This window comes from Dipodomys spectabilis, unplaced genomic scaffold, assembly GCF_019054845.1.
Source record: "Dipodomys spectabilis isolate Male_0828 unplaced genomic scaffold, ASM1905484v1 ptg000714l, whole genome shotgun sequence".
Lineage (NCBI taxonomy): Eukaryota > Metazoa > Chordata > Mammalia > Rodentia > Heteromyidae > Dipodomys > Dipodomys spectabilis.
Genome location: NW_024871391.1, coordinates 1833459 through 1855534, shown reverse-complemented (window position 1 = coordinate 1855534; position 22076 = coordinate 1833459). Strand labels below are relative to the sequence as shown.

At 47.5% G+C, this 22076-nt stretch overlaps 1 protein-coding gene across 1 annotated transcript in view; it reads left to right on the top strand.

Annotated features, from left to right (window-relative positions):
• The first annotated feature begins 836 nt into the window (after positions 1 to 836).
• Positions 837 to 22076, top strand: part of Commd10 (COMM domain containing 10) — an 80318-nt gene continuing 59078 nt past the window's right edge. The window contains exons 1-5 of the mRNA XM_042672506.1: positions 837 to 945; positions 3439 to 3529; positions 6515 to 6625; positions 9046 to 9201; positions 20245 to 20355. Coding sequence (XP_042528440.1) covers positions 905 to 945; positions 3439 to 3529; positions 6515 to 6625; positions 9046 to 9201; positions 20245 to 20355 — 510 coding nt within the window. The 5' untranslated portion in view covers positions 837 to 904. The remainder of the gene's footprint in view (positions 946 to 3438; positions 3530 to 6514; positions 6626 to 9045; positions 9202 to 20244; positions 20356 to 22076) is intronic.

Sequence of the window (22076 nt, the reverse complement as noted above, 5' to 3'; positions counted from 1 at the left end):
CGCAGTCCTGGGATTCCTGTATTTGAGAGAGCAGAGGGAGGAAAGTTGAGGCGATGGTGGGCTGCAGAGGCGGGGGCAGGAGGAAGCAGGGGGCGCGGATCAGCAGGCCTGGCTCTCCCCAACACACGGGGCGTGCACCATTATTGATGGTGATAATTAAGCAGTGTGCGCAAGAGAGACAGTCGGTGACTACCTATGCCTTTAGATGGAGTGCAGCGTGACCTGCCACCAAGCCTAACCTTTAACCTGCCACTCAGGCTTAACCTTTAACCCGCTACTCATGCTTAACCTTTAACCGGCCACTCAGGCTTAACCTTTAACCTGCCACCAAGCTTAACCTTTAACCTGCCACCAAGCCTAACCTTTAACCTGCCACTCAAGCTTAACCTTTAACCTGCCACTCAAGCTTAACCTTTAACCTGCCACTCAAGCTTAACCTTTAACCTGCCACTCAAGCTTAACCTTTAACCTGCCACTCAAGCTTAACCTTTAACCCGCCACTCAGGCTTGACCTTTAACCCGCCGCTCAGCTCGACCGTCAGCCCGCCGCTCAGGCGGGGCGGTCCCTGCGCTTTCTCACTCACGCCCGCTGCTCTGCCCCTTCGGCCCCAGCGGCGCTCTTGGCTGTTTGCCGGTTCACCGGGGTGAGTCTCGCCCAGGCTGGCCTCGAACCGCGGTCCTCGGATCTCAGCCCGGCCCGCGGGGCGACGACGGCCGCCAGCGCCAGCGGCCCCGCCCTCCGCGGGCGCGGCGCACGCGCACCTGCGCGCCGCGCGTCTGCGCGCCGCGCCTGCGCACCGTCGGCACACTGCCTGCGCGTGCGCGCGCGGCGCGGCCTGGGCCTCGCGGGCTTCCGTCCGGCGCCGCCGCGTCGGGCGGGGCGGAGCGCGGAGGAGGCTTCAAGATGGCGGCGCCCGCGGCCCCGGTGCTGAGGGAGAGCCCCAGGTGCGGGACGGCGGGACGGCGGGGCGGCGGCGGGGCGGCGGGGCGGCGGGGCGGCGGCGGGGCGGCGGGGCGGGGGGGGTGCGTCAGCCCGGCCCGGCGTCCGTCCGTCCGTCCCGGCGTCCCCGCGCGCTCGCCGGCGGCCCGGCAGCCGCGTGCGTGGGTAACGTGAGGCCGGCGGCCAGACCCGGGCTCGAACCCGGGGCAGCGGCCTGCGCCTGGGCCGCAGCGCCCCTGACGGGACAGACGGACAGGCGGACAGACGGACAAGCAAGGCCGGGTCGCGCAGCAAGTATAAACGCACTCGCCACGCTGCAGTGAGCGCAGGTCTACACCTAGATCTCTCCACGGAGAGACAGACAGACAGACAGACCGGGAGATAGCCTAAATCTATACACACAGAGAGAGATAGACAGACAGAGACAGACAGACCGGAGATAGCCTAAATCTATACACACAGAGAGAGACAGACAGACAGAGACAGACAGACCGGAGATAGCCTAAATCTATACACACAGAGAGAGACAGACAGACAGAGACAGACAGACAGGGAGATAGCCTAAATACAGACAGACAGGCAGACAGACATAGCCTAAACACAGACAGACAGACAGACATAGCCTAAATCTATACACAGAGAGAGACAGACAGACAGAGGAATAGCCTAAATCTATACACACACATAGAGAGAGAGCCAGACAGAGCCAGACAGACCGGAGATAGCCTAAATCTATACACACACAGAGAGACAGACAGAGACAGACAGACCGGAGATAGCCTAAATCTATACAGAGAGAGAGAGAGAGAGACAGAGAGAGACAGACAGACATAGCCTACAGACAGACAGATAGACAGGCCGGGAGATAGCCTAAATCTATAACAGAGAGAGAGAGAGACAGACAGACATAGCCTACAGACAGACAGATAGACAGACCGGGAGATAGCCTAAATCTATAACAGAGAGAGAGAGACAGACAGACAGACATAGCCTACAGACAGACAGACAGACAGACAGACAGACAGACATAGCCTAAATACAGACAGAGAGACAGACAGACATAGCCTAAATACAGACAGAGAGACAGACAGACATAGCCTAAATACAGACAGACAGACAGACATAGCCTAAATCTATACACAGAGAGAGAGAGAGAGAGAGACAGACAGACAGACAGAGATAGCCTAAATCTATACACAGAGAGAGAGACAGACAGAGGAATAGCCTAAATCTATACACACACATAGAGAGAGAGAGACAGACAGACAGTCTATACAGAGAGAGAGAGAGAGAGACAGATAGCCTAACTCTATACACAGAGAGTCAGACAGACAGACAGACAGAGAGATAGCCTAAATCTATACAGAGAGAGAGAGAGAGAGACGGACAGACAGAGGGACAGATAGACAGCCTAAATTTATACACAGAGTCAGGCAGACAGACAGACAGAGAGATAGCCTAAATCTATGCAGAGAGAGAGAGAGACAGACAGACAGAGAGATAGCCTAAATCTATACACAGAGAGAGACAGACAGACACACAGATAGATAGGTAGATATGGATGCACGGTGGCGAGTAGAATTAGGTTGCATGAACATCTTCCCTGTCGTTTCCTCTCTGGGAAGACTTTCTGGAATGTTCCACCTCCTGCCTTTGCACCTTTCTGCATGACCGGTGTTTCCCGTAACTATTTTCACAAAACAGGACACTCATTGTTCAGAACGAATGAAAGCAAAGACTTGATTGGTGAGGTGCGTAGGGCTTCTCCCTTCTTCCTCTTCCTTCTTCCTTCTTTTGATACTGGGTTCTAAAGTTGTGTCCCTGGCAACTCCGGAGGACTTTGCTCGTCCCCTCCCAGCACCCACCCTGCGGCCTCCTTCAGGTTTTTTATTAATTTATTTTTTTCCTGCAGTCATCTATAATTTCCACCCACTTCTTCTCACTCCTCCTCCCAGCTCCATTTTGGTGTAAGTGGTTACACCAACGCACTGCCCCTGTCCTTTTGCTCTGACCAGCACAAGAGGACATTTGCCCAGCAAACGTTTTCAGCAGAATGCTTGAGAGAGAGAGAAAGAGAGAGAGAGAGAGAGAGTGTGTGTGTGTGAGTGTGTGAATACCAAGATGACTGGATTAAAAAAAATTTTTTTTTCCTGCTCTCCTCCATTCTGCTTTTGTTTCACCGACACCACCCAGCCGTTAGAATAGTTGAAGACACCCCTAGCCAGTGCATTCAAAAGCTCGTTTCAAAACTTTGTCTTTGGGGCTGGGAAGGTGGCTCAGTGGTAGAGCGCTTGGCTTGCATGTCTGAGGCCTGGGTTTGATTCCTCAGCACCACATAAGCAGAAAAAGCCGAAAGTGGCGCTGTGGCTCAAATGGTAGAGTGCTAGCCTTGGGCTGAAGATCTGAGGGAGAAGCGCACAGGCCCAGAGTTCAACTCTGTGACTGACAAAAAAACCCCCAAAACCAAAAAGACAACTCTTTCTTTCCCATTTGTTCAGCATGAAGAAAGCCGTGTCACTGATCAACGAGATCGATATAGGAAGATTTCCGCGCCTGCTTACCCGGATTCTTCAAAAGCTCCACCTGAAGGTGTGTGGTTTTTATGTCTCTAAATTTGTGACACCTCCTTCCGATTTCACTGAAAGCTCACGTTCCTGTTTGGAGAAATCTTGGGGAGATGTACCATTCTTTGTTTTCTCAGCAGATTTGATAATGTTCCCCTTGGTCCTGTGTTTGGGAAGTTCTGGGTTCAGTACAGTTAGTTTCTTAACAATTATGACGCTTTTCAGAGTATCTAACATACTAGTGTTCACGGTAAATACCTGAGTGAAAGATGGCATGTAATAGTTTCCAGATGCATTTGGATGGTGTCAGTTTTGGGGCTGCTGTTGTATGGCACATACTTCGAGAAAATTCTGATTTCATTTCTTCCTACTATAGATAACTCGGGTGCTGGCTGTTGGTCAGCGTTAGTCTTTCTGTCAGTTTTGCTTCTCCTCTGTCTTTATTTCAAGGGCATCGTCACTTCCGGCTTTCATGAGTAGTTTATTGGAGGTGAGAGTCTCTTAGACTTTCCTGCCCAGGCTGGCTTCGAACTGTGATCATCAGATCTCAGCCTCCTGAGTAGCTAGGATGACAGATGTGAGCCACTGGCTCCTGGCTCCATCTTTTATTCTGACACTGTCGGCAGCTGTGAGCTGTCGGTGGAGCTGGGAGCTCCGAGGGGCTAGCACTGTGCTGCTCGAGTGGAAGTCATTGAGGACAGAAAGACCGGTGTGGCTGAGTGCCGGTGGCTCACGCCTGTCATCCCAGCTACTCAGGAGGCTGAGATCTGAGGATTGCGGTTCAAAGCCAGCCCAGCCAGGAAAGTCTGTGAGACTTTTATCTCCAATGAACCATCAGAAAACCAGAGGTGGTGCTGTGGCTCAAGTGGTAGAATACTGGCCCTGAGCTGAAGAGCTGAGGGACAGTGCCCAGGCCCAGAGTTCAAGCCCCACAACTGAAACAAAAAAATCCCCACTAGTGTGACTGCTTGCTTGTCAGCTAAGAAATGGTTGAGAAACAGAATTTTCTTTTCTTTCTTTTTTTTTTTTTTGTCAGTTGTGGGGCCTGAACTCTGGGCCTGGGTGGTATCCCTCAGCTCTTCAGTTCAAGGCGAGCTCTCTCTCACTTGAGCCACAGCGCCACTTCGGTTTTTCTGGTGGTTTATTGGAGATAAGAGTGTCACGGACGTTCCTGCCCTGGCTGGCTTTGAACCGTGATCCTCAGATCTCAGCCCTGAGTAACCAGGATGACGGGCTTGAGCCATGGGTGCCCGGCAGAATTTTTTTTCCTGACCCATTTCAGGCTTGGTTTTCCAGAGGGGTACTGGGGGAGGGGTGCTGCTGGGGGAGGGGTGCTGAGGGAGGGGTGCTGCTGGGGAGGGGTGCTGCTGGGGAGGGGTGCTGCTGGGGAGAGGTGCTGCTGGGGAGGGGTGCTGAGGGAGGGGTGCTGCTGGGGAGGGGTGCTGAGGGAGGGGTGCTGCTGGGGAGGGGTGCTGCTGGGGAGGGGTGCTGCTGGGGAGGGGTGCTGCTGGGGAGGGGTGCTGCTGGGGGAGGGGTGCTGCTGGGGAGGGGTGCTGAGGGAGGGGTGCTGCTGGGGGAGGGGTGCTGAGGGAGGGGTGCTGCTGGGGGAGGGGTGCTGAGGGAGGGGTGCTGCTGGGGGAGGGGTGCTGAGGGAGGGGTGCTGCTGGGGAGGGGTGCTGAGGGAGGGGTGCTGCTGGGGAGGGGTGCTGCTGGGGGAGGGGTGCTGAGGGAGGGGTGCTGCTGGGGGAGGGGTGCTGCTGGGGAGGGGTGCTGCTGGGGGAGGGGTGCTGCTGGGGAGGGGTGCTGCTGGGGAGGGGTGCTGAGGGAGGGGTGCTGCTGGGGAGGGGTGCTGCTGGGGGAGGGGTGCTGCTGGGGAGGGGTGCTGAGGGAGGGGTGCTGCTGGGGAGGGGTGGGTCTTCAGGCCAGCAGTGGTCATCGGTGTCCTGTCCGTCCTTCTGTGCTTTCTGTCTGTCCAGTTGTCTTGTGCCTGGGACAAGCAGGGTGAAGAGGGTCGCCGCTGCCACCCTCACTGTCAACAGCTAGGTGCTTTGATTTTGCCAGGCTTTCCCCTTATGGGCACACACTGGGTGTCTGTTTTGTCCAGACTGGTTCCTCATAACTCCTCGTAGGAATCAACCGAAGAAACCAACAGCGTCGGCAGCGTTGCGGGGCCGAGGATACACTGTGGAGTCCTCTGAGCTGCCCTCCTGTCCTGTCTTTGTGTGCACAGATGATATGTGACTTGGGGTGTGTGTGTGTGTGTGCGTGTGCGTGCGCGTGTGTGCATGATAGGATTTATTGTGTGTGTTTGGTACTGTGTGTAATGGAGCTGCTGGCATTAATTGCCAGGGTTCTCTAGTGTCCTGAATTGCCGCACCCAGCGTGCCATCTTGGGCAACACGGAGCGGGCTGGGGCGGACTCCGGAGCTGGGAACTTAGACACCAGCGACAGCAGGTGCAGCTCGGGCAGCTGCAGCTCTGTGGCTGGCTCCAGAGAGGAGACGAAGCCCCGCACGGAGGCTTGCAGACGGCATGTACCCGATGCTGTGCGCGTGAGAAGTCTGGCCTGCCTGACCGTGGCAGACCAGACGCAGGCTGGGGACGGAAGTGGCTGTGTGCACACTCAACCATGTCTGGAAATGAAAGGGAAGAATTGGGAAATGCAGGCACAACACGAATAGAGATTAAAAAAGGAAGGTGAGAAATCACCTGGGCGTCCGAACTTTTCCAGGGCACAGCAGCCTGGAGCTCCTGCTCTAATGATGACCAGAAGGGGTCCCGAGAAGTGCGTTTGCTGCAGTTCTCCAGTGCGGGCCAGGCCTCGCAGACTCTCACAAGCACTTCCCTCTTGTCGTCATGGATTCGTCCCTTCTTTCAGGTTCTTCACTCATAGATGGATGAGCCTGTTTTCTCTAAGATCTCATGTTGTGTATGAATGAACCAGTCTTCTGCTAAGGATGACTTTTGGGTGCCTGAACGGATGCTAATCAGTTGCTCTTTGTAATTGCAGGCCGAGAGCAGTTTCAGCGAAGAAGAGGAGGAAAAGCTTCAAGCCGCATTTTCTCTAGAGAAGCAAGATCTTCACCTCGTTCTTGAAACAGTAGCATTCATTTTAGAGCAGGTATTTTTATGCCTCAGGTTCCCTAACTATGGGTCAGTATGTATTTGTGTTGGTGTGGGATCTGTGACACTGCTTTGTTGAGTGTGGATGATGGAGGCCGTGACTGTTACTTTAAGAAGAGGCTGGTGGCTCATGCCTGTCATCCTAGCTTCTCAGGAGGCTGAGATCTGAGGCTTGCTGTTCAAAGCCAGCCTGGGCAGGAAAGTCCATGAGACTCTTATCTCCAGTAAACCACCAGAAAACAGATGTGGTGCTGTGGCTCAAATAGTAGAGGGCTCACCTTGAGCTGAAGAGCTGAGGGACAGCGCCCAGGCCCAGAGTTCAAGCCCCACGACCAACAACAACAACAAAAAAAGCATCTCAGTGTAGTAAAACATTCAAATAATCCCAATTTTTGCTTATTGGATTCTGCACAAAAGTTGAATGTTGTTGGTAAAGATTTGACCGTGTGAATTGAGACTTCACGAACACGAGACAGTTGTGCAAGACTTGAATTCATTGGAGGAGGAAGCACATTCCACGGGAGAAGTCAGAGCAGTGCGTGGGGGTGTGTCTGACTAGGGTGGGGTAGTAAGCTGCCCACCCCTCACTGAGCTTCGGTCTGGGTCTCCCTTCTCCTCACCCCGTCCACGGCTCAGCCCCAGCCTCGACTTCGCCTTCACCCCTGGCGCCTCTGTCCCTCCTAGCGGGGCAGCGCACTGCCGTCCTCTGCGCTTTCCCCTCTGCTAGATTTGAGCTTGCCTTCTGGGCAGGCGTAAGCCTGGCCGGCTGCAGGAGGCGGTGGCTGGGCACTAGGCACTCCGCGAACGGAGGCCGTGCCCTTCCCCTTGTTTCTTTTGGGCAGCACTGGGGTTTGGCCTTAGCTTATTAGGCGCTTGAGCCATGCCCCCAGCACTTTCTTATATGTTAAACTCTGAGTCTTCGTTAAATCACATTAATGTTACAGAGGCTTTCAGAATTTTCAGATACGAAGGTATCCTAAGTCGTTTGTGCAGTCCGTCCAGTGATTGTGGATTGTGGGTTGATGTCCCACCCCAGCACTTTTTTGCCTTAGTTAATTTTCTTTCTTTCTTTTTTTTGGTCCAGTCGTGGGGCCTGTACTCTGGGCCTGGGCGCTGTCCCTCAGCTCTTCAGCTCAAGGCTAGTGCTCTACCACTTGAGCCACCTTCCCAGCCCCGCCTTAGTTAATTTTCAAATAAGAGTCTCACCCTTAAAAGTGGGGGGGAGGGGGAGGCTGGCCCTGAGCCATGATCCTCCTACCTCCATTTCCTTCACAGCTGGGATTATAGTAGACATGGACTGTAATGCCAGGCTTGTTTGGTGAGGAGATGAAGTCTCATATTCTTTTTGCCCAGCTGACCTCGAACTACAGTCCTCTTCCTCCCCCCAGCCTTCTGTATCCTTATACAGATTATACATCCTTCATCCTGCTTCAGTAGAGAAACCAGGTCCCTGGGCAGCCTGCTCAGGGCAGGGCTTAAGGGGAAGCTGCTGTAGAAGGTGAGAGACAGAGCAGGTGTCCTGGTTAATGCTTTGACTTTTTTTTTAATGAATGACTTAGGACATTGGTAAGCGAAGGTAAATTGGTAAGTTTTACTTTATAGAATTTGTTAGTTGAATACGGGTGCCAGTGGCTCATGCCTGTCATCCTAGCTACTCAGGAGGCTGAGATCTGAGGATTGCGGTTCAAAGCCAGCCCGGGCAGGAAAGTCTGTGAAACTCTTATCCCCAATAAACCACCAGAAAATTGGAAGTGGCGCTGTAGCTCAAGTGGTAGAGTGCTCGCCTTGAGCTGAAGAGCTGAGGGACAGTGTTCAAGTCCAGAGTTCAAGCCCCACAACCAACAACAACAACAAAAAAAGAATTCGTTAGTTGAAGAACAAAACCACTATGAACTTTGAATAATGAAATGAAATCAATGAAATTTTAGTTCATGTAATTTACATAGAGCAAGGAAGAACAGTTTCTGGTAATTAACTGAATTAGGCATGGTTTAAACCACAGGCAAAAATGAAAGAGCTTAATTTGAGTGAGTTAGGTCTTTTAAGAGTCTCTTGCAATGGTGGCGGTACTGGGGCTTGAACTCAGTGCCTGGACCTGTGAATTTTCACTCAAGTCCAATGCTCTACCACTTGAACCATAACTCCACTTCTAGCTTTTTTTTGGGTGCTTAATTGGTGATAAGAGTCTCATGGACCTTTCTGCCCGGGCTGGCTTTGAAGCTCAGTCCTCCTATCTCAGCCTCCTGAGTAGCCAGGGCGACAGCCCAGCCCCCAGTACCCAGGCGTAGTGGTAGTGTTTAGTCCTTGGCTGTGTATGTTGTGGGTTGTAAAATGGCTGAGAATGTCCACAGGAACAGCAAATGTCTTCACTTCAGTAATGTGCAGTAGTTGTGTGCTGATGTCTCGGTCTCTCTGCAGGCGGTGTACCATCACGTGAAGCCGGCCGCCTTCCAGCAGCAGTTACAGAGCATCCACTTGGCGCAGGACAAAGTCGAAGCCTTCCTCAGTGTCTGGTCGTCTCTCGGTCAGGAGACAGTGGAGAAGTTCCGGCAGAGGAGTCTGGCTCCTCACAAGGTACAGGACTTCCCATCCCAAAGATATTTCCAAAAATGTGCAGTATGTTACTATATCTAGAGAGTTTTCTTCTCTTTTCTTTTCTTTTCGTGCCAGTCATAGGGCTTGAACTTGGGACCTCATGCTCTCTTAACTTTTCTGTTCAAAGCTGGTACTCTACCATTTGAATCACAGATCCACTTCTGGCTGTTTTGGTAGTTTATTGGAGATAAGAGTCTCACAGACTTTCCTGCCTTGGTTGGCTTTGAACCATGATCCTCAGATCTCAGCCTCCTGAGTGGCTAGGATTACAAGTGTGAGCCATCAGTGCCAGTTCTGTCTTGTGGTCTTGAGACGAGACTGTACCATGTACACAAGATTTCATTGTGGTTTTGACATTCATTTTTCTGATGACAAATGAGACTGATCACCTTTGCATCTCTTGGCCACCATGCTTATGTTTGGGAAAAATGCCTGTTCAGGGCCTCTGCTCATTATTAAAACTGAGTTAATTTTTTTTGTCTGCAACTGTGTGACGAATCCTTTGTATCTTTTTTTTTTTTTTTTGGTCCGGCCTGGGCGCTGTCCCTCAGCTCTTCAGCTCAAGGCTAGCGCTCTACCACTTGAGCCACAGCGCCACTTCCAGCCTTTTTTTTCTTTTTGCTTATGTGGTGCTGAGGAATCGAACCCAGGGCCTCATGCATGCAAGGCAAGCGCTCTACCACGGAGCCGCCTTCCCAGCCCCCCTTTGTATGTTTTTTATGTTAACCACCCGTCACATATGTGGCTGGTAGCTGTGTCTCAGGGTTTGCAGGCTGCCTTTTCGTTTTGTTGAGTTTCCCTTTGCTTTTAGGAGCTCTTTGTCCTGTGCAGTCCCATTCTTTCATGTGCTCGGTTGTCTGAGCTTCTGGTTGCTTTGCTGAGGCATTGCTGGTTTTGTTCTCTACCCTTCCTTTTCCAGTTTTACGGGCTCACGCTGTACCTTTAAGAGTTTCAAGTTAACTTTTGTATATGATAAAGATACGGATCCAGTTTTCGTCTTTGATATGTAAATAGTTTTTCCTGCACTGTTCAAGAGACCACATTTTTTCCCCCATTGTATATGCGTGGCATCCTTGTCAAAGATGAATTGAAAACACCTCTTTCTGTGTTTTATTATTTAGATCTAATAACTGGGAGAGTCAGATTGAAGACTAGCCTTGGTAGCTTTTTTTTTTTTAAAGCATGTGATTGAAAGGATTGTTCAATTTTATCTCCTTTTCCTTAAAAAATAGACTTTATCTTAATCTCTCTGGAGATTTGAAACTAAAATGTCACCACCACCTATTAGAATTTATATTCTTTTATCAGTGTTCCGCTGACTGTCAGCAGTGTTCTTCAAACAGCATTTTTTTTGTTTGACTTTGGTTATAATGTCTTTATGGTTATAATATTTATGAAGCTTTCAATCCTTTCCAGACAAAAATTGAATGCTGTATTTAATTGTATTCCTGAAATGGTAGTTAGTGTCTGTTACGTGTATTTCTACTATGCTAACAGTGAATACTGACATTTCAAACATTTTTAATACCAATTTACCTTTTTTTCTGAGGTCTTTTGTTACACAGTTCTTGAACTGTGTAAAGATATTTCAGGAAATGTGCCAATATAAAATAAGGTTATAAGTAATACATAGAAGGCATATTTTGAGTGCATCTAGAGTAGCTTTCTGTCCTTTTTTTTTTTTTTGGTTGGTTTTGGGACTTGAACTCAGGGCCTGGGTGCTGTCCCTGAGCTTAAGGGTAGTGTTCTATCACTTGGAGCCACAGCACCACTTCCAGTTTCCTGGTGGTTAATTGGAGATAAGAGACTCATGGCCTTTCCTGCCTGCCCTGGCTTTGGACTGTGATCTTCAGATCTCAGCCTCCCAAGCAGCTAGGATGACAGGTGGGAGCCACCAGAATCTGACTAGGGTAGCTCTGTCTTTAAAGGATACACACCCCCTTCTTAAAAACCGTGTCTGTTAGGAGCTTTCCCTTGAATCTGTGTTGAATGTGTTCAGTGTGATGTTCTCTTGTGAGAGGAACTTACTGTTCCTCACCAATTACATGAGTTATTCATAGTGGAAACTCATTTCTTTATATAATGAGATTTCATTATTTTCCAGCAGCTTCTCGGGAAGCTTGGGAGGCTGTATGCTCAAGGTTCTTAACACAAGAATGGTTTTCCGTAGGAAAAACCCCCTTTCAGCCATTGTGAAGCTTTACTGTATTGTTAAGTATAATGATCACTTCAGTCATTTCTGTGGAGTAGAAGAAATTAAAAGTTTAAAAATTACATTCTTTTATTATTTTAATTTTTAAAATTTCATTTTTTGGTTTGGAATTTGTTTTTTTGGGGGGGAGGGAGCGGTCAGTCATGGGGTTTGAACTCAGGGCCTGGACGCTGTCCCTCAGCTCTTCAGCTCAAGGTGAGTGCTCTACCACCTGAGCTACAGCGCCACTTCTGGCTTTCTGGTGGTTCATTGGAGATAAGAGTCTCATGGACTTTCTTGCCTAGGCTGGCTTTGAACTGTGGTTCTCTGACAGCCTCTTGAGTAGCTAGGATTAGATGTGAGCCTGGCTTTTGTTTGGAATTCTGAGGAGAAATGGGTGGCTTTATTGTAAAGAGGACAGACAGACAGACAGGCTTCATGCATGTCAGTCTCCAAACATACTGCATGACTTGGACATTATGTAGTAAGGGCGTCTGTGTACTGGCATGCCTTCAGCACAAAGTCATGGTTTTTCTGTGTGCTTGAATTAGCTGAGTTAAACGGTTGTGACTTTTAACTTGTTACCAATCTTTTTTTTTTTTTTTAACTTTTCAACTATTTTATTTATTTATTTTTTTAAATTTTATTTGAGAACATACTGTACAGAGGGGTTACAATTACATGGGCAGGATAATGCATACATTTCTTACCAAGCATTGCAGCCTCCTCCTTTGTTTACCCTTCACCTCCCTTCCCAGCCTCCCCCCTCCCCCCCACCCAATCCTTCCCCCCCCCACACCGACATTGTAAAGCTCGTTTTTGACATGACATTTTATACTTCTCATTGTTGCAACAGGTCCACCTGAATCCTTAAACGACTTGTTTGTCCCCATCTCCTCCACAAGTTATACTGACATCAAATATAGTGAAAGCGGGGGTTACACTGTGGGGGAGGGACATACAAAGCAACAAAGAAATAATCTTATAAATGCGTTAGAAACACATGCATGAAAGAAAAAAAAACATTAAAATACATATTTGAGGGTTCGTTTTCCTAACATCACATTATCTGACCTTTTCCGTTGCCAATCTTTTAAACTTCCTTTTGAAACATAACTTACCTGCAGTAAAACACAAGTAAGTGCTCAGTTTTGGTGGGCTTCAGTATTCTCTCTCTCTCTCTCTTCTTATAGATGGATAGGTAGATGATTATTTCCAGTCACTGTCTTTAGTAAAGCGGTGTTTCCATCACCCAGAGGAGCCTGAGCTGCATTGTGTGGCTACATATTGGGAAGCCAGTCTGGTTTCTTCATGTGGGCACGTGTAAGTGTAACTTCCCTCCCAGAACCATGCTCTGTGCATCCCACTGATTCTCCAGTAAGTTGTGTTTCTCTTTTCATTTAATGCTAGGAGTTTTTAACTTTTGCCCTTGATTTCTTTTTTGTTTTTCGTTTGTGACATTAAAAAATAATTTTCTTGGGCTGGGAAGGTGGCTCAGTGGTAGAGCGCTTGCCTTGCATGCCTGAGGCCCTGAGTTCGATTCCTCAGCACCCCATAAGCAGAAAAAGCCAGAAGTGGCGCTGTGGCTCAAGTGGTAGAGCACTAGCCTTGAGCTGAAGAGCTGAGGGACAGCGCCCAGGCCCAGAGTTCAAGCCCCACGCCTGACCCGCCCGCCTCCCCCCATTTTTTTTTCTTGTTGTTCCTAAGTTGCTGTACAGAGGAGTTACCGTCTCTAGTTAGGTCACAAGCACAGTGTCTTTTGGACCATGCCGCCCTTCCTTCTTTTCCCCTGGTTTCCCCACCCGTCCCTGCCTGCCTACAAGTTACATACTTCATTTTCCGCGTGGGGCATACTGAACATCATGATTGCGTTTCTTCACCCTCCCCCCCCCCCCCCCCGCCCCTCCTACAAAACACAAACAAAATCACCAAAAGAGAAAACAAACATACCACCACCACCACAACAAAAAGCCCCTCACGTTTCCATTTCCTGGAGCTCGTGTGGATGAGTAGTGCTTTAGATGTTTGGAGGAGCTGCATCTTTGGGTTCCTCCTTTAGACTGACTGTGTGTGGATGCCTACAGTCCTGCACAGCTTATCGTGTCCAGTTACGTTTATCTCTAGTGGCCACATAGAGAGCGTATGCTGTTTGTCTCTCTGAGCGTGGCTCACCTCATTTGGCATAATTTGTTCTAAGTCCATCCGTTTCCCTGTAAATGACCTGTTATTCTAATATGTGAGTAAATTGCCTTTGAGTGTCAGTACGACATGTTACCAATCCACTCATCTATGGTGGGGCATCTGTGCTGTTTCCATAACTTGGTTCTTGTGAATAGTGCAGCAGTGAGCATGGGTGTGCAGGTGTCTTTGTGGTATCCTGGCTCGTGGTGCTCAGGGTAGATGTCCAGGAGTGGCGTGGCTGGGTCGTAGGAAGGTCTATGCTGATCCTGGCTCGTGGTGCTCAGGGTAGATGTCCAGGAGTGGCGTGGCTGGGTCGTAGGAAGGTCTTTGCTGATCCTGGCTCGTGATGGTCAGGGTAGATGTCCAGGAGTGCCGTGGCTGGGTCGTAGGAAGGTCTATGCTGATCCTGGCTCGTGATGGTCAGGGTAGATGTCCAGGAGTGGCGTGGCTGGGTTGTAGGAAGGTCTATGTTGATCCTGGCTCATGATGGTCAGGGTAGATGTCCAGGAGTGGCGTGGCTGAGTCGTAGGAAGGTCTGTGCTGAGTGTTTTGAAGACTTCCAGATGGCTCTCCGGAATGTTTGCACTAGTTTACATTCCCGCCAGGAGTGCAATATGCCCTGATTTCTTTGATGTCCCATTGATGGTTCAAAAGCGTGCTATTGTTCATTCTTAATGTGTGTTATTGATTTATAGTTTTATTCCATTGTGCTCTGATAAAATACAAGAAGTGATTTCAGTTTTCTTGTGTTTGTTATTTGAGTGGAGTTTCTGTTAACATCTGACAGCTTTTAGTGGTTCTCCACTGCCTTCAGAGTTGCCATAAAAGGGGCTGCGAAGGAGGCTCAGTGGTAGAGCGCTTGCCTGGCATGCATGAGGCCCTGGGTTCTATTCCTCAGCACTACACAAGCAGAAAAAGCCAGAAGTGGTGCTGTGGCTCAAGTGGTAGAGGGCTGGCCTTGAGCTTACGAGCTCAGGGACAGTGCCCAGGCCCAGAGTTCAAGCCCCACAACCCAGGAAAAAAACAAAACCGAAACCAAAACAAAACAAAAAAACAAAGCTACCATAAAATACTTGGTTTAGAGGTTATAACTTTTATGTTAAAGGAGGTTAGAATGATGCCAGCTACTCCTTCACAATGGTCAGGTCAGGAATACCAAACTGCAGGTCTCCCTTCTAAACTGCACATCTTACTCTATCCTGAATCTACAGATGGTTTTCTGTTACTGAGGATGGAAGTCTGAGTTCTCACTGGTGCCTGGTGCCCGGCACCCCCTGGGTGCACTCACTGGCACTAGTGTGCTGACCTTCACCTGCTCATAGCCTCCACCCGGCTCTCTGAACACCTCTGATGTGGTGGCCTTGGAAGCTCTTCCCTGGATGGCCATATGGCCGTCTTCCTGCCTTCTTTAGATCTTGGTTTCTGGTGACATTTATCTGTGAGCCTCTCCCTGATCATCTCTTCAAAGTGCCCCCTACCTAAGGTACTTTGCTGCCTTATTTTGCTTCACATCTGTATTTGTTTACCTGGCCCACTCTCTTGTTTTGTTTTACCTGGTTGCTTTTTATTGTATGTCCATATCACTGAATGTGAATCCACTAAGACAGTAATGTCGGGATGTTGTCAGTGAACTGGGGGAGATCCTAGAGTCTTAATAAATGTAGTTGTGTGAATATGTACACACCCTCCCCTCTTTGCAGAGTATACTGTTTCGAAGTTCAGTCTGTTTGCTTATAGGCAGGAACGTTCCTATTGATTGGTCCAGAAAATGGCAAGGAGGGAAGATGTGAGCAGTGTTTTGTATTTCCTAATGTTTTGTCTTCATTTTATTAATCTACGTTAAGCTTTTTCATGGTTCATTTCTTTTATGTGTTTTGAAATTTACTAGACTACTAGCTTCCAGTCACTTAAAAATTTCCCTCTTTAAATGTGGGAATATAGAGCGAGTTGCTTTAGCTTGAAACAGATGGAAAAAAAGGGATGGATTTAGCTGTTGATGCAGCAATCGATGTAAAGAGCTTTAGATCTAAGAGACCCTTAATCAGTCTCATTGAAGCAGAAATGTATTCCGAGCTTGGTAAGTAAGTGGCTGAATCCAGCCCCATTAACACACTGGATGAAGATTTTGCTAATGCCCGAGAGCTGTGCTTCGAGCAGAATTACTCTTGTTCTGTCAGAGCATTCGAGGATGTGCACTGGCTAAACAGAACCCCTGTCCTCCTTCAGAGTGTTGCCAGTTTTGAGAGCGTTGGTTGACTGACATTCCCTCGTCCTCAAATGCGTTCTGTTACCCTCCTGTCATCCTGGTCTGCAAGGAGATTGGCTGGTGTTTCCAAACAACTCCTTACCGCTCGGACCTGGGCCTGGTCTGCAGGGCAGCCCTCGGTGAGAGGAGGCTGTCTTTCCTGGAGCACCATTTCGCAGATTTCTTCATCTTTTTTTTTTGTATATTTAAAAATAACTCATTTGCTAAATCAGTGTCTTATAAATATTTTATCAGTCTATTGCTTGCTTTCCCCCCCCCCCCAATGGTGACATTTGAAGAGCAGAAATTTTAAGGTTTTGGTTAAGTGCAGCTGAACTCTATTTTTTAGGGCTATGCTTTTAATATACTCTGTTGTAAGACCATAGATTATTCTTTTGTGTTTTCTTTTAGAAATTTGATAGCTGTCTTCTTATATTTAATATATGATATATTTTGAGGTTTTTTTTCTCTCTCCCCTTCCCTTCCCTTCCCTTCCCTTCCCTTCCCTTCCCCTCCCCTCCCCTCCCCTCCCCTCCCTTCCTTTCCCTTCCCCCTCTCTCCCTCCCTCCCTCCCTCCTTCCCCCCTTCCTTTCCTCCTCCTCCCTCCCTCCCTCTCTTCCTCTCTTCCTCTCCTCTTTCTTTCTCTCTTTCTTTTTTCCCCTCTTGTGCCAGTCCTGAGGCTTGAACTCAGGGCCTGGGTGCTGTCCCTGGGCTTTATTGCTCAAGGCTAGTGCTCTACTACTTGAGCCACTGCTCCACTTCCAGCTTTTCTTTTCTGTTTTTGTTTTTATTTGATGGTTAATTGGAGATAGGAGTCTCATGGACTTTTCTGCCTGGGCTGGCTTCAAACTGTGATCATTAGATCTCAGCTTCCTGAGTAACTAGGATTATAGGAGTGAGCCATTGGTACCTGGCTTTGAGTTGTGTTGGTTTATGATAACTTCATTTTTATTTCTCTCTCTCTCTCTCTCTCTCTCTCTTTTGTCGGTTGTAGGGCTTGAACTCTGGGCCTGGGTGCTGTTCTGGGCTCTTCAGCTCAAGGTGAGCGCTCTACCGCTTGAGCCACAGCGCCACTTCTGGTTTTCTGGTTAGTTTATTGGAAATAAGAGTCTCACAACTTTCCTGCCCAGGCTGGCTTTGAACCACAATCCTCAGATCTCAGCCTCCTGAGTAGCTAGGATGACAGGCGTGAGCTACCAGCGCCCAGCTCATTTTTATTTCTATTTTATTAGAAATTAATGACACTTATTAGAAATTAATACCTGGGTCTGTGTCCTTTTTCTTTTTCTTCCTTTTTTCTTTTTCTTTTGGTTGGTCATGGGGCTGGAACTCTGGGCCTGGGTGCTGTCCCTTAGCTCTTCAGCTCAAGGCTAGTGAGCCACAGCACCACTTCTTGCTTTTTCTGCTTATGTGATGCTGAGGAATCGAACTCAGGGCCTCATGTACGGGAGTCAAGCACTCTACCACTGAGCCACCTTCCCAGCCCCTTTGTGTTTCGCTAGTGCCACATTTTCTTGATTGCTGTAAATACTAAAGTTAGGTAATATAACTTATCCAAACTTAAATAAAATTACTTCTTCTCTTTTGCATTTTATCCTGTCAATTATATTTAAAAAATGCCTACTGGGAATTTAATTTAGGTTACACTAAATCTGTAGATTACTTCAGGGAGCGATGGTATCTTCTGAGAGCTTTCAGATACATGCATGATACATATGTCAGTTTAATGATGCCTTATCAATTTATGCTAGTAAGTTTTGTAGTTTTTCATTGTCCAAGACATGCATAATTTGTTTTCAGTTTATTGCTATAAATGTGTATATTTCCATTTTACTACTATAAATAGAATTTAATTTGTGAGATCTTCCCTGCTTCCGGTGTATTGAAATTCTGATTAATCTTGTTTCATGTGAATCTTGATTGCGGTAGCCTTCCTAAAATCATCTGTTAGTGTTGGTAACTCTTGTGAAGCGCACCTCAGATTTTCTGATGGTGCGTTATATCAAAATTGTTTTCTTAAGTGTTTCTGTGCTGCTACACCCGGAACACTTGGGCAAAGATTGTACATTAGACAGATTGGTCTTTGCCGTTGTCCTCGGCATCTGAGATGGTGTAAAAGCCAGCCCACAATCCTGTGCCTCCCTATCCACTACTTTTCCTTTCTGGCCATGCTTTTTACTCACATTTTACAATATATTAGGACTTAACTCCTTACTGTTTGTTTTTTTTAATCACCTGCCCCGCCTCCCTCTTCCTCTTCCTTCTTCTCTTTCTTTCCTCTGTTCATATGCACCTGGTAATTTTATCTACTCCTCAGGCTTCAGGTAATAATTTTTTCCCTCTACCCCAGGCCTGCCTACTTGATAACTTTATTGGCTGTGTCATAGATAGCTCAAACTTAAGGTTACAGACAAGTCCTTCACATTCTGTAGCATTTTCTTTATTTTAAAAAAGGATAAAACTTGACGTGCTCAGCAAATGATTGAAAAATACTCAAGAAAAAAGTTAACCAGAACACCTTGTGTTGATAATTATTAAAATTTCAAAACCTTTGATATATGCATTTTGTTTGTATATCACTACTAACTCAGAAAAGCAAATCATTCGTGTGGGTTTGTTTTATATATATACATACATATATATGTATATATATGTGTGTGTATACACACACACACTCACACACACACAAAGACACTGAGATCTTGAAAGGCTAGGCCTTCGCTGGGGACAAGTCATTGGTGATAGCTCCCGACATGAACTAACCACAGCTTTCAAGTTCCTGCTCTCTTACCCGCCCTCCTCCCAAATTTATGCAGTGTCTAAGTGTATATTAATTAATGCTGGAAATAGCTTCTGTTAAATGAGATCGTCCATATCAGAACCCAGAAGCTGCCTTTTCAACCCAGGCCTGGTGTCAAAATGCTCTTGGGTGTGAGAGGAGATATGACATGTTTATTAGCGGGACTGTTTGTGTGACTCTTGAAAACGGCGGCAGGCTGATCTCAGAGACTCTGCTTCCTGCATGTGTGAAAGATCAGTATATCAGAGCCTTAGATTGAGCTTTTTACTTACTAGGGATTATGGATCTTATCCCCCTTTCCCCGTAACCTCCCAGAGTGCCAGAGAGCGCAGAACTGTCTCTTTATTTTCTCACCGCATCCGCTCCCACATAGATAGCACTTTCATCGCTCTCTTTCCAACTTGGCTCCGAGTCACTGCCGTGGTTCTGGCTGTTGAGCAGGCTTTGGAGTGCGGTGATTAGTATTCTGGTCCAGTGGAAATTGGTGTGAGGCCGGCACTCGTCCCCAGTGCAGCTAAGGCAGTTTTGCTAATCCATTATCAGGGTCATGCCAGGGCCTTACAGCAATTTTGCCTCGTGAAACTGCTAAATACTGAGACTTGAGATTTGCAGGAAATTGAATCTAACTCTGTACAGTATCCTCATGCTTTTTAGGTTGGAGAAATTAGTAAAGTTTCATGAATTTATGCTGTTTAAAAGGAAATGGAAGCTGACTGAGTCCTTCTTGCCTGATTTTGTTTTACTCGATTACATTGTGCTGTTAAAAACACTCAGAGGAGATGTTCTAATAAGTTACTGTCACAGTTGGGAGCTTTAAGGCGCACCAGGATGGTCTGCTGGGTACCACTTGCAAACTGGTAGACACCAGTTCCTTGCCCGGCTCCAGTCTGCTGTCAGTGGCTGTGTGGTGTGCGTAGGAATGAGGAGGAGGGATCCCTGTGTTTTACCTACATGCAAAGATTTTTGGAAAGATAATGAGAAGTCATTAAAAGATTTTCAGCAATACATACTACTTGCTCGTTGAAATTTGTACCCAGTTAAGCATATTAATTTTAGGGCTGGGAAGGTGGCTCAGTGGTAGAGCACTTGCCTTGCATGCCTGAGGCCCTGGGTTCGATTCCTCAGCACCCATAAGCAGAAAAAGCCAGAAGTGGTGCTGTGGCTCAAGTGGTAGAGCGCTCACCTTGAGCTGAAGAGCTGAAGGACAGCGCCCAGGCCCAGAGTTCAGGCCCCATGACAGACCCCCCCCCCAAAAAAAAAAAGTATTAATTTTAAAGTAATGGTTATTAATTCAAAAAATTAATGTGGTAAATTTTATAAAAACTAGTGACTCTTTCGTGGACTTTGCTGCTTGGAATTTTTATTTGTAGCAGGGAGTATATTCGAACAATGCATGTGCTGTTGAATTTGACAGGCATGGCCAGAGGCTAGTCTAATGAGTCCAAGGGGAAGAGTTGCCGCGTGCGTGGAGTAAGAGAGGTCTGGAACTGACTGTCATGAAGTCGAGGCCATTCACGGTGATTCCTGCGGGGCAGGAATTTGCTTCAGTCGACGCTTTTCTTCCTTCGGTACCATCTGACTCCGATGTGCACTTGTCTTTTCCAGCTGGAGACGGTTGGATGGCAGCTTAACCTTCAAATGGCTCACTCTGCTCAAGCAAAACTAAAATCTCCCCAAGCGGTGCTGCAGCTGGGGGTGAGCAGCGAAGACTCGAAGGTGAGCGACGCTGCCCTGGCGTGTTGGCAAGGTCATGCGCTCTGTGGGTAACAGTCTTCATCCTCTGCCTCTGAAATGCCAACACAGATCTGTCACATGTGAAGGCGCACATCAGTAGGTCTTTATTTGTGGCACGCTTTAATGTCAGGCTTTTTAATATCACTGGTAGGTATCGGTGTGAAGAAGTAGCTTATCTTGCAAGATACCTTCTTACAAGAACACTTTATAATATCCTTTACATTTTGCAAGGAGAAAACTTGGTGGAAAGTACACAACATTGCAGTTTTAGATATTTATGGACAACTCTTAAGTCTTCTGTGTTTTAAACTGCATACGTAAAGTAGAGGGACTCCAATCAATACCCGCAAGTGATGGTGGCCTGAAGTAGGTTTTTTTTGTGTGTAGAGTGATTGTGGTGTGTGCGTGCGTGCGTGCGTGTGTGTGTGTGTGTGTGTGTGTGGTGAAGGTGGTGGTGGTGGTTAAATCCTAGCTTGTACAAGATAGAATTTTAGAATAGTTTAACATCACATGGTGGTTTCCCCATCATTAATTTTATAGTAACATGGATGTGCTCATGCAAGATCAAGAGTTGTTGTGGAATAGGATATAGAGAAATACTTATTTCAGATATAATAGGAACGATCTATCATATTTTACATTGTAGTTGATTACCTTTTTAAGAAGAGAGGGAGAATGATCTTTCCTCTAAATGAACGAGACTTTCTGTGTCATTTAAAGAGGAACAGAATAGAATTGAGAATGAGGTGGAATGGCAGGATCTGAAGAAAGAGATCACCGTGGCCGAGGGTGCTCGGAGTCCCTTGTCATGGGTCTCGAGCATGGAAACGACACTTCCTCCTGGCACGCTCACAGTTAGTTACTGCATCCTGGATAGTTCTAGCTTTTTTTTTATTTTTTTATTTTAGAACTTGGCCCCGTGAGTATCCTGTTATATGTGCAATTTGTTTTCCTGTTATCTGTGAGAGTTGTTAGTTTAGTACAGTGTTTCAAAAAAGTCACCTCGGGGCTGGGAAGGTGGCTCAGTGGTAGAGCGCTTGCCTTGCATGCCTGAGGCCCTGGGTTCGATTCCTCAGCACCACATAAGCAAAAAGAAAAAAGCCGGAAGTGGTGCTGTGGCTCAAGTGGTAGAGCGCTAGCCTTGAGCTGAAGAGCTGAGGGACAGCGCCCAGGCCCAGAGTTTGGGCCCCATGACCGGACCCAAAAAAGTCACCTCATTTTCGTAAAAGATAATCTAAATGTAGTGGCTAAGAGACAAACTGACAGATACATGCGCCCTGCAGTCTCGCAGTGCGGAGATCTCTGGTGTGGAACTTAATCTTTCCAAGTCTCGGGTTCATCATTTGTCACATGGCAGTAATACCCATCTCATAGGGTTTTTGTGACGTTTGATACTCGGTGTGTGGAAAATGCGTAGTTAGTGCCTGCTCCTGGGGTCAAGTGCTGGCTCTGCCAACATTTATCAATAAATAAATCATTTTATTATATTTTTTAGGCCAGACTTCTTACTAATTTTATTTCCTAATGGAATTAGTGCCTGTTTCTTTCCCCTTTCTGTGTACTCTCTTTTTGGTGGGGAGAAGTTGGTCTTGTTAGTAATGTTTTTGCTAACTGGGGATTTAGGAAGGAAAGGATGGTTTGGAAACTCCCCCTTTGCCTATCAACCAAGGAAGACATTCCTTAGGTTTTGTAGAATGACCTGG